Source organism: Gorilla gorilla, chromosome 10, assembly GCF_029281585.2.
Source record: "Gorilla gorilla gorilla isolate KB3781 chromosome 10, NHGRI_mGorGor1-v2.1_pri, whole genome shotgun sequence".
NCBI lineage: Eukaryota > Metazoa > Chordata > Mammalia > Primates > Hominidae > Gorilla > Gorilla gorilla.
Window position 1 is genome coordinate 52,586,246 of NC_073234.2, and position 12,524 is coordinate 52,598,769.

General features: G+C 44.6%; 1 protein-coding gene across 2 annotated transcripts in view; it reads right to left on the reverse strand.

Moving 5' to 3' along the window:
* SPMIP11 (sperm microtubule inner protein 11) overlaps positions 1-12,201 on the reverse strand; it is a 38,430-nt gene extending 26,229 nt beyond the window's left edge. Inside the window, exons 1-2 of one of the 2 annotated variants that reach the window (XM_055357326.2) lie at positions 12,077-12,172; positions 3,458-3,543 (exon numbers count right to left, since the gene is read on the reverse strand). In XM_055357326.2, coding sequence (XP_055213301.1) covers positions 3,458-3,500 — 43 coding nt within the window. In that variant the 5' untranslated portion in view covers positions 3,501-3,543; positions 12,077-12,172. Of the gene's footprint in view, positions 1-3,457; positions 3,544-12,076 lie in introns of both variants that reach the window. The other variant, XM_004053052.3, reaches the window with a different exon arrangement.
* Positions 12,202-12,524: the final 323 nt, after the last annotated feature.

A 12,524-nucleotide genomic window follows, 5' to 3' on the forward strand; every position in this document is an offset into this window, starting at 1 on the left:
CCTGCCACCATGATTGTAAGTTTCCTGAGGCTTCCCCTGCTATGCGTCCTGTACAGCCTGTAGAACCATGAGACAGTTAAACATCTTTTCTTTATAATTACTCAGTCTCAGGTAATTCTTTAAAGCAATGTGAGAACTGACTAATATAGCTGGCACAGGTATAGGACAGAAAATCTGGTGATTAAGTTAAAAAAGTCAGGATCCTCAAAATTAAGACCCTCAATACCTTCTTCTGTCCTAGCTGCAGCATGCTAGTAGATAAACATATAACCAGTACCCAGAGAAGGAATAATAGGATTCTTCCCCGGAGAAATTATAGAGAGACAGAGGAAAGCTCTGGAATGAAGCCCATAATGGACAACTCCCTCCATCAGCTTCTAGTTAGCTTTTTTTTGTTTCTTACCCTTAAATCAGAATGGAAAGCCAAGGATCACTAGTTATTTGAGGTGAGTAATCACTGAGAAAAACAGAGACCAAAATAAACTCATAGGAAAAAGGGCTCAGAGGGAAAAAGAGTCAATGCAAGGAAAAGAAGAGAATTTCAAATAAAGTATATATTCATGGAGAAAAGACAGAAAATATAACAAAGGAAAATCAGAGGACCAAAAATGGTCCTTGGAAATTAAAATAAAATAACCAAGATAAAATGTTCTTATCTTCTGCATGAAGAAAAAAAAGCAAAAAAAAAAAAATGTTCTGATATGAAGGTGTGCTGGTTTTCACATATTTCCACAAATCCTTTGATATACCTCGCCTCAAGAAGTGGAGCTTAGTTCCCCTTCCCTTGGGTATGGGCTGGATTTAGTAATTCTCTTCTAACAAATAGAAAAAGTGAAGTGACAGTCACTTCTGAGACTAAGTCATAAAAATGCATTTTGTCTCCCTTCTTTCTGATCACTTGCTCTGAAGAAAGTTAGGTGCCATACGTGGTGGCGGGCGCCTGTAGTCCCAGCTACTCGGGAGGCTGAGGCAGGAGAATGGCATGAACCCCGGAGGTGGAGCTTGCAGTGAGCCAAGATCGCGCCACTGCACTCCAGCCTGGAGGACAGAGTGAGACTCCATCTCAAAAAAAAAAAAAGAAAAAAAAGAAAGAAAGTTAGGTGCCATATAAGAATACTCAAACAGCTTATGGAGAGGCCCATATGGTGAGAAACTGGGGTGTCTTGTCAATACCCACAGAGAAGCTGGGGCCACCAGATATCCTGGAAATGGCTCCTTCAGCCCCCACCCAATCTCCAACCATTATATGGCTACAGCCCCTGCTGACATCCTGTCTGCAACCATGTGAGAGGTTCTGAGCCAGAATTATCGAGATAAGTTGCTTCTGAATTAACAGAAACAGTAAAATAATAAATATTTACTGTTATAAGCCTGTATATTTTAGGGTAATTTGTTATACAGCAATAGCTAATTAACACAAGGTTGCAAGATAAAATTAAGGAAGCCTTCCAAAGAATAAATAATAATAATGATGATGAAGATAAATAAAATTAAGCCAGACATGGTGGCTCACGCCTGTAATCCCGGCACTTTGGGAGGCCAAAGTGGGCAGATTGCTTGAGCTTAGGAGTTCAAGATCATCCTGGGCAACATAGGGAGACTCCGTTTGTACTAAAAAATACAAAAATTAGCCAGACATGGTAGCCTGCACCTGTAGTCCCAGCTACTCAGGGAGGCTGAGCTGGGAGCATCGCTTGAGCCTGGGAGGTTGAGGCTGCAATGAGCCATGATCGTTCCACTGCACTCCATCCTGGGTGACAGAGCAGGACCCTGTCTCAAAAATAGTAATTAATAATAATGATAATAATATCAAGATTAATGTTAGAAGATCAATTTGGGAGACTTTATAGCTGACAAATGGTAGTTTGAAAAAGAATAAAGGAAGCAATAAATTAAAAATTAAGGCTGGGCACGGTGGCTCACACCTGTAATCCCAGCACATTGGGAGGCTGAGGCGGCTGGATCACCTGAGGTAGGGAGTTTGAGACTAGCCTGGCCAACATGGAGAAACCCTGTCTCTACTAAAAATACAAATATCAGCCAGACATGGTTGCAGGCACCTGTAATCCCAGCTACGTGGGAGACTGAGTAACGAGAATCGCTTGAACCCAGGAGGCGGACGTTGTTGTGAGCTGAGATCGCGCCACTGCACTCCTGCCTGGGTGATAAGAGTGAGACTCCATCTCAAAAAAAAAAAAAAAAAAAAAAAAAATTAAAAATTAAAATAAAATTTCTCAGAAATGGAAAGCATACATTTCCAGAATGAAAGAGCTCATGGAGTGTTCATAACAATGAATGAAAAAAGACTTACAATAAATTCCATCATTTTGAAATTTCAGAATACTATGGAACAAAAAGAAAATCAAAAGTTTCCAGAGACCGGGCGAAGTGGCTCACGCCTGTAATCCTAGCACTTTGGGAGACTGAGGCAAGCAGATTGCTTGATTGCAGGAGTTTGAGACCAGCCTGGGCAACATGGCAAGACCCCATCTCTAGAAAAAATACAAAAAATTAGCCAGGCATGGTGGTGTGTGCCTGTAGTTCCAGCCACTAAGGAGGCTGAGGTGGGAGGATCGCTTGAGCCCAGGAGGCAGAGGTTGCAGTGAGCCAAGATTGTGCCACTGCACTCCAGCATGGGCGACAGAGCAAGACCCTATCTCAGAAAAAAAAAAAAAGCTTCCAGAAAGAAATGAATTAGTTACATACAAAGGAATGTAACTGGAAGCTAGAGGACAATAAAAACATAGCTTCAAAATTTTCAGAGAATGATTTTCAACCTAGAATTCCCTATCTGGAAAAACTGTCAATCAAGTGTGAGGGTATAGAATAAGGCCATTCTGGACTCATAAACATACCTCCTATGCATTCTTATAAAGCTTCTTGGCATATTGCAGGAACAGGAGGGAGTAAGCCGAGAAAAAAAAACAAACAAACATGGGATCCAGGAAACAGGGAATACTACCTTGGAGAGAGGCAAAAGCAAGTCCCAGGACAATAATTATGCAACAGGCTTTGAGAATGAACAGTCTAGACTACAGTAGGATAGGCAGTTTGGGAAAAAATGGAACTGACAGATTGCTGTGTTCTGAGTGATTGAAAAAATATCATTGGGCTTTTGGCAGAGCTGTTGAAGTATTGGGGAAAGAAGTAACAATCAGTACATATAGAACCAACAAATGAAAACATGATGGCAATTTTTTTTTTTTTTTTTTTTCTGAGACAGAGTCTCCCTCTGTTGCCCAGGCTGGAGTGCAGTGGTGGGCAATCTCAGCTCACTGCAACCTCTGTCTCCTGGGCTTAAGCAATCCTCCCACCTCAGCCTCCAGAGTAGCTGGGACTACAGCCATGCATCACCACGCCTGGCTAATTTTCGTGTGTTTTTTGGGGGGGTAGAGACAAGGTTTCCCCATGTTGTTCATCCTGGTCTCTAATTCCTGGGCTCAAGGAATCCACTCACCTCGGGCTTCCAAAGTCCTGGGATTACAGGCGTGAGCTACCATGCCAGGCCAGGAATTCTTAACTCTAGGGATAAACAAAAAGTCTCTAGGGATAGGAAAAATGAAAGGAAAAGTTACAGTGACATTATTTGGCTTAGCAGTGAACCTTTTTTACATAGTTGTAAGACTACAAGACTACTGATTTAATATCATATTAGTTTTCTATTGCTGCATCACAAATTATAAATTTAGTGACTGAAAACATCTATTTTATTTTGTTTTATTTCTTAATTATTATTATTATTATTTTGAGAGGGAGTCTCCCTTTGACAACCAGGCTGGAGTGCAATGGCATGATCTTGGCTCACTACAACCTCCATCTCCCGGGTTCAAGCAATTCTCCTGCCTCAGCCTCCCGAGTAGCTGGGATTACAGGCATGTGTCACCACGCCTGGCTAATTTTTGTATTTTTAGTAGAGACGGGATTTAGCCATGTTGATCAGGCTGGTCTCTGGTGATCCACCCTCCTTGGCCTCCCAAAGTGCTGGGATTACAGGTGTGAGCCACCATGCCCAGCCTTATTGATTTGTATTTATTTATTTATTTTTGAGATGGAGTTTTGCTCTTGTTGCCTAGGCTGGAGTGCAATGGTGCAATATCAGCTCACTGCAACCTCTGCTTCCCGGGTTCAAGTGATTCTCCTGCCTCAGCCTCCTGAGTAGCTGGTATTACAGGCACCTGCCACCTTAGTAGAGAGGGTGTTTCACCATGTTGACCAGGCTGGTCTCAAACTCTTGACCTCAGGTGATCTGCCCACCTCGGCCTCCCAAAGAGTTGGGATTACAGGCGTGAGCCACCGCGCCCGGCCTGAAAACAACATCTATTTATAATCTCACAGTTCTGTAGGTCGGAAGGCTGGACTGGCTTGACTGAGTTCTCTGCTTACAGTATCACAAAGCTGAAATCAATGTTGGCTGGGCTAGGGTCTTATCTAGAGACTGTAGAGAAGAATCTACTTCCAGGCTCATTCAGGTTGTTGGCAGAATTTAGTTCCTGGTGGTTATAGGGCTGATGCCTTGCTGGCTCTCAGCCAGGGGCCACTCTCAGCTCCTAAAGGCCACTTGCATTCCTTGACATGTGGCCCCCTCCTTCCTCCTCCTCTTTTTTTTTTTTTTTTTTTTGAGACAGAGTCTTGCTTTTTCGCCCAGGTTGGAGTGCAGTGGCACTACTCGGCTCACTGCAAGCTCTGCCTCCCAGGTTCATGCCATTCGCCTGCCTCAGCCTCGCGAGTAGCTGGGACTACAGCCGCCCGCCACCGCACCTGGCTAATTTTTTTCGTATTTTTAGTAGAGACGGGGTTTCACCATGTTAGCCAGGATGGTCTCGATCTGCTGACCTCAAGTGATCTGCCCGCCTTGGCCTCCCAAAGTGCTGGGATTACAGGCGTGAGCCACCGCGCCTGGCCAAACTCTCTGCTTTTAAAGAGTTTATGTGATTAGATAAAGCTCATTCAGATACTCTCCCTCATTCCATATAAATTAACAATCACAGAGTGGTATCTCAGTTTTTCAGAGGTTCTACCCACACTCAAAGGGGAGGTGATTACACACAGGCAAGGTTTATTGAGGATAATTCTTAGAATTCTGCCTATCTTGAACCTAAAATTATGATATACCTATACTGGAAAAAGGGTGGGGGATGGAAAGTGTGTGGTATAAGAAAGCTAAATTCTTAGCTGTCGTAATGGGAAGGCAATATATAAAACCCAGAATGAAGCTGGGCACAGTGGCTTGCTCCTGTAATCCCAGAACTTTGGGAGGATGGGGCGGGAGGATTCCTTGAGGCCAGGAGTTGGTAACCAGCCTGGGCAACATAGTGGGATCCCGTCTTTACAAAAAAATTAGCGGGGTGGGGCTCTGCTTAGAGTATCACAATACCTATACTCCTAACTATTCAGGAAACTGAAGTGGGAGGATCACTTAAGCCCAGGAGTTTGAGGCTGCAGTAAGCTATAATAGTGTCATTGCACTCTAGCCTGGGTGACAGAGCAACACCCTGTCTCTAAACAAACAAAAAACACCCAAAATGGATAAATAAATATATATCACATAGGCTGGGCGGGGGATGGCTCACATCTGTAATCCCAGCACTTTGGGAGGCCGAGGCGGGCGGATCACTTGAGGCCAGGAGTTCGAGACCAGCCTGGCCAACATGGTGAAACCCTGTCTCTACTAAAAAATATAAAAATTAGACAGGTGTGGTGGCATGTGCCTGTAGTACCAGCTACTCGGGAGGCTGAGGCAGGAGAATCGCTTGAACTTGGGAGGTGGAGGTTGCAGTGAGCGGAGACTGAGCCCCTGCACTCCAGCCTGGCGACAGAGTGAGACACTCCATCTCAAAAAAAAAAAAAAAAAGAATCTGCATTTACACATACAGTAGTCCCCTCTTATCCTTGGTATACGTTCCAGACATTCCAAGACTCCCAGAGGATACTTGAAACTTCAGATGGTACCAAACTCTATATACACTATATATTTTTTCCAAGCAGTAACAGGTGGATAGTGAATATGCTAGACAAGGGGATGATTTTCTTCCCAAGTGGGATTTTCCGAAGTGCAAAATTTCATCACTCTACTCAGAAGGGCATACAATGTAAAATTTGTAAATTGTTTACTTTGGGAATTTTCCATTTAATATTTTTGGATCACAGTCAACCATGAAAAATGGAAACCTTGGAAGACAAAACCATGAATAAGGAGGGACTACTATATTAAGTCAAAGTAAAATTTAAAGTTCATTATGTGAGCTGGGCTTGGTGGCTCACACCTGTAACCCCAGCACTTTGGGAGGCCGAGGTGGGAGGATCACTTGAGGTCAGGAGTTTGAGACCAGCCTGGCCAACATGGTGAAACCTCACCTCTACTAAAAATACAAAAATTAGCCAAGCGGCGTGGCAGGTGCCACTACCAGCTACTCGGGAGGCTGAGGCAGGTTACCAGCTACTCGGGAGGCTGAGGCAGGAGAATTGTTTGAACCCGGGAGGCAAAGGTTGCAGTGAGCCCAGATTGCACCACTGCACTCCAGCCTGAGCGAAAGAGCGAGACTCAGTCTAAAAAAAAAAAAAAAAAGATTAAATTGTGGATCAAGAGAAGACATACACCGAACTTTTCTTTTTTGAGATGGAGTTTTGCTCCTGTTGCCCAGGCTGGAGTGCAATGGCACGGTCTCGGCTCACCACAACCTCAGCCTCCCAGGTTCAAGCCATTCTCATGCCTCAGCCTCCTGAGTAGCTTTGGCCTTCCAAAGTGCTGGGATTACAGGAGTGAGCCACCGCTCCCAGCCACAATTTAATCTTTTAAAAAATTAACTCACAAATGATTAGACTGTGATAAGTCTACTGTAATTACATTCAACTTTCTTTTTTTTTTTTTCAGATGGAGTTTTGCTCTTGTTGCCCAGGCTGGAGTGCAATGGTAAAATCTAGGCTCATTGCAACCTCCACCTCCCGGGTTCAAGCGATTCTCCTGCCTCAGCCTCCCGAGTAGCTGAGATTACAGGCGTCCGTCACCACACCCAGCTAATTTTTGTATTTTTAGTAGAGATGGGGTTTCACCATGTTGGCCAGGCTGGTCTCGAACTCCTGACCTCAGGAGATCTGCCCGCCTTGGCCTCCCAAAGTGCTGGGATTACAGGTATGAGCCACCATGCCAGGCCTCAACTTTCATCATATAGTATTTGTTAATTGATCCAAGCTTGCTAGCTTGATGCCTAGTAGCAAGATTATGCCAAGAGTGTGTAGTTGGTAGGAATTTGTAGGTGCTGATTAGGTGAGCCAGACCCCAGCAACAGATTGGTCACATTTAGTTCAAGATACCTCTCAGAAGGATGGGATTAGTGGTAACTGGTTGCTATGTCAAATGGTGATTTCACTAAATTCTTGTCCCAGAAGGAAAATTCCTATTTTCTTTGGAAGAATATGTTTGAACTCCTACATTGAGCTTTCAACAGTAACTCCAATGGGGTTTGAGAGGCTTTCATGTTTTTGTTTTTTTTTGAGACAATCTTACTCTATCGCCCAGGCTGGAGTGCAGTGGCGCAATCTCAGCTCGTTGCAACCTCCACCTCCCAGGTTCAAGAGATTCTCGTGCCTCAGCCTCCAGAGTAGCTAGGATTACAGGTGTGTGCCACCACCCCTGGCTAATTTTTGTATTTTTAGTAGAGACGCGGTTTTGCCATATTGGCAAGGCTGGTCTTGAATTCCTGGCCTCTAGTGATCTGCCCGCATCAGCCTCCCAAAGTGGTGGGATTACAGTTGTGAGCCATTGCGCCTGGCCAAAGTTTGAGTTTTAAACACAGGAAACAAATCAAACTATTGTTTTGGTATTTGCATATAGTAGTTGGACTATATGATTCTCTGACGTGCGTGCAGATGTGTGTGTATGTAAGAGAGAGAGGGAGAGAGATGAGGGGTCAGAAAGAACCCATCCAGTTACTCTTTCTCTTGCAGAACACTATTCTGAAGTTGTAGAATGTTGTTAACTCTCAGGAAGTTACCCAGGGGTTATGGGAGGAGGCTGCAAGGTTTTGACTCTATACAGTAGTTAAGTCAACAATTCTGGCCATTAGCAAAGTTACCATTTAGCGCCAGTGAATGGTGAGCTCCTAAGAACCACTTGCTGGGGAGAAGTGAAGAATTCTTTTTTTTTTTTTTTTTGAGATGGAGTCTCGCTCTGTCGCCCAGGCTGGAGGGCAGTGGCGCAATCTCGGCTCACTGCAAGCTCCGCCTCCCGGGTTCACGCCATTCTCCTGCCTCAGCCTCCCCAGCAGCTGGGACTACAGGCACACACTGCCACGCCTGGCTAATTTTTGTATTTTTAATAGAGACGGGGTTTCTCTGTGTTAGCCAGGATGGTATCGATCTCCTGACCTCATGATCCGCCCACCTTGGCCTTCCAAAGTGCTGGGATTACAGGCGTGAGCCACCGTGCCCGGCCGTGAATAATTCTTTATGAAAGCCCAACTGACATTTGAATTCAGGGTTTGGGGGTTAACAGATTCACCTAGAAAGGCTGACCATCAATCATTTGTACAGTGGCCTGCTTACAGGAAAAAGACCTGCATCATTTGTCCTCATAAATAATGTGTTTAAGAGCACAGACAGATAAGTTAGACAATTTGGAATCAAATTCTGGCTCTATTGCTGTGGTCTTGCATAAGTAAGTTAACCTCTTTGAACCTCAGTTTTCTTTTCTTTTTTTGGGGGGTGGGGACAGAGTTTTGCTTTTGTTGCCCAGGCTGGAGTGCAATGGTGCGATCACGCCTCACTGCAACCTCTGCCTCCTGGGTTCAAGCAATTCTCCTGCCTTGGCCTCCCAAGTAACTGGGATTACAGGCATGTGCCACTACACCTGGCTAATTTTTGTATTTTTAGTAGAGGTGGAGTTTCACCATGTTGGCCAGGCTGGTCTCGAACTCCTGACCTCAGGTGATCCACCTGCCTCGGCCTCCCAAAGTTCTGGGATTACAGGCGTGAGCCACCATGCCCGGCCTGAGCCTCAGTTTTCTTACTGATAAAAAGGGAACAGTAATACCTACTTCACAGGAATGTTAGAGTATTAAATGAGATTAAGCATGTAGCGTGCTTAGTACAGTGCCTGGTATACTGCATAATAAGTAGTTGTTTATTATGAAGTGCTTGAGCCAACAAAAGTATGGATTAATTAGAAACTGGCAAGTTGAAATCCTTTGTCCATATTTTGAGAGAGTAACTGGAGGGTATAAAATTGGGGTGGAGGGGAAGCAAGCAGGGAGTAGGGGTGGCATATTTGATGTTCAACCTTCCCTCTAACCTTACATTCCACAGGTTTGGCCAAACCTCCTGCCTCTGATTTTCTGTCACCAGAATGAGAAAACTTAGATAGTAGATGATATCGGGATACTTCTCTGTCATCCCACAGAGGGCTCTGATTTTTATAAAGTAAAATCTTCCACTTTGTCTAGCCTATAAAGAAATGATGCCCAGGCCTCTTTGGATCAGTATCAAGTCTTGTTCAACAGTGCTTAAGTAGCTAACTGGGTAGGACAACTGGTCGGCTGTATACTCAGTTTCTTCATGGTGAGAGAATTCTATCTAGTAGGGGTAGGTAGGATTCGAGCAGCCAGGAGAGGCTTAATCTTGGCCTGGAAAAAGGGAAATTTGTAGGTTTCTCAAAGAGTTTGTTTTTCTGAAAGAGGGTAGAGAAGAGCTCCTCTTTATTTGGAGATAAAAACAGTCCCATGGCATAATGCTGGGACCCAGTTGGGGTTGGGAGGGGAAGGGCTTGTATAAGGATATTAAGGAGTCTCTAAGGTCCATCAGGGGTACCCTTTGTACAAATCTTGCCTGGAAGCTGGATAGTAAAATAGAACTTCTTTGATGGAATTGCAGGGGACAGAGAATGACCAATGGAGGCCTGTGTAAGACTGTTCTTTACAATCTTTTTTTTTTTTTTTTTTAGACGGAGTCTTGCTCTGTTGCCAGGCTGAAGTGCAGTGGCGCGATCTTGGCTCACTGCAACCTCCGCCTCCCGGGTTCAAGCAATTCTCCTGCCTCAGCCTCCTGGGTCACTGGGATTACAGGCATGCACCGCCATGCCCAGCTAATTTTTTTTGTATTTTGTTTTTTTTTTTGAGATGGAGTCTCACTCTGTTGCCTAGGCTGGAGTGCAGTGGCTCAATCTCAGCTCACTGCAACCTCCACTTCCTGGGTTCAAGCAATTCTCCTGCCTCAGCCTCCTAAGTAGCTGGGGTTACAGGCACACACCACCACGCCCGGCTATTTTTTGTATTTTTAGTAGAGACGGGGTTTCACTATGTTGGTCAGGCTGGTCTCGAACTCCTGACCTCGTGATCTGCCCACCTTGGCCTCCCAAAGTGCTGGGATTACAGGCGTGAGCCACTGCGCCCGGCTCTTTTTTTGTATTTTTAGTAGAGATGGGGTTTCACCATGTTGGCCAGGATGGTCTTGATCTCTTGACTTCATGATCTGCCCGCCTCAGTCTCTCAAAGTGCTGGGATTACAGGCGTGAGCCGCTGTGCCCGGCAACAATTCATCTTTTAAGATGTAAATCAATTGTCATATCTCCTGTAAAGCCTCCCCTAGCTTCCTGTTTTACAGTTATTCAAACTTATTTATTCATCCATTCACCCTACAAATATTTATGCAACCTCTATCATGTGTGAGGCATGGCTAGGCATTTTGAATCTAATGTAGATCTGCTCACTGCCTATTAAAAATTCAATGGCTGTCTATAAAGTTAAAATGCTTAGCATGGCTAACAGCATCCTCAATTATCTGGTCCCTTCCTAGTTTTCAACGTCTGCCTCCCAGCACCTCTCCACTTTACCCTTTATCTGTACCCACGAACTTGGAATTCACTTAATATGGTTCTCTCTTAGGTCTCTGTTCCTTTGTCTGTGCTATATCTCCTTCTTTTTTTTTTTTTTTGTGAGACAGAGTCTCGCTCTGTCGCCCAGGCTGGAGTGCAGTGGCTCGATTTCAGCTCACTGCAAGCTCCGCCTCCCGGGTTCACACCATTCTCCTGCCTCAGCCTCCCAAGTAGCTGGGACTACAGGCGCCCACCATCACGCTCGGCTAATTGTTTGTATTTTTAGTAGAGACAGGGTTTCACCGTGTTAGCCAGGATCGTCTTGATCTCCTGATCTCGTGATCCGCCCGCCTCGGCCTCCCAAAGTGTTGGGATTACAGGCGTGAGCCACCGCACCCGGCCATCCCCTTCTTTTTAGTGAACTCCAATCATCCTTTAACACCCAGTTCTGGAAGCATTTCCTGTGTGAAGTCTTCTCTGAAGGATTCCCCCATCCTCCACTCCCCCGTTCTTATTCCAAATCCAATAGTATCAGGTACTTCCTTCTTAGTGGCTCTAGAACATTCCATATTTAGTGTAATCATACAATATATTGCAATTTTTGTTTGCACACTTATCTTTCTCATCAGATAGTCACTTTATAGCAGAGGTCTTAACCCTAGTCACCAACATAATGCCAGGAACATAAAGCCTGGTGCTTAACAAATGTTGGTTAAATGAGCAAACGAATGACTAAGAATACACTTATTTGGTTGAAAAATTGTGTGTCTTTTTTTTTTTTTTGAGATGGTTTCGCTCTGTCGCCCAGGCTGGAGTACAGTGGTGTGATCATGGCTCACTTCATCCTTGACCTCCTGGGCTCAAGTGATTCTTCCACTTCAGCCTCCCAAGTAGCTAGGACCACAGGCATGCACCACCACACCCAGCTAATTTGTGTAACTTTTCATAGAGATGTGGTCTTACTATGTTGCCCAGGCTGGTCTCGAACTCCTGGACTCAAGCAATCCTCCTGCCTTAGCCTCCCAAAGTGCTGGAATTGCATGTGAGCTACTGCACCTGGCCCAAATTGTGTGTCTTAATAAGGATATTAAATGACAGGAGAGCAAAGCTGAAAGGATATTGTCCCTATTCCACAATTTTAACTAGTGTAACTGTTGGCCTTGGAGGATAAATCTCTAACCCCAGGTAGGAAAATAAATAGCTAGGAAGTGGCTATGAAGCATCTAGGTAAAGAAGTGGCCCTTCTAACCCTCTACCCTATATCCCCCTTACTTGTTTCTTCAGTTGTGTTCCTTTTCTTGTTCTGAAAGGAATTCTGATATCCCAATAGATACAAGTTGAAGAAGGCCATCTCAGATCCTCCCTGGCCTCTTCTGGAATGTCCAGGTTGGGGCACTGGACTCTGTGCCTGGTAACCATGGTAATGTCCTAAGAATTACCACAACTGACACTCCCTTTGTCTAATGAGGCACAGGATTTATAGGTTCACAGTGGAGCTGGAGTGGGAGTGGGCTAAATAACTTGAGGAAAATGGAGGAATCAATTGTCAGTACACCTTTTCTTGACCTAGTCTTCCAGTGTAAGCTTCAGAAGGCAGTGAGTAGAAAGAGCACTGACCTGGGCTCATATCTTAGTTATGCCATATTCTAGGTGTCTGACTTTGAATAGATTAACTAAGCCTCCATTTTCAATTTTAAATTAAAAAAATGACAATGACAAT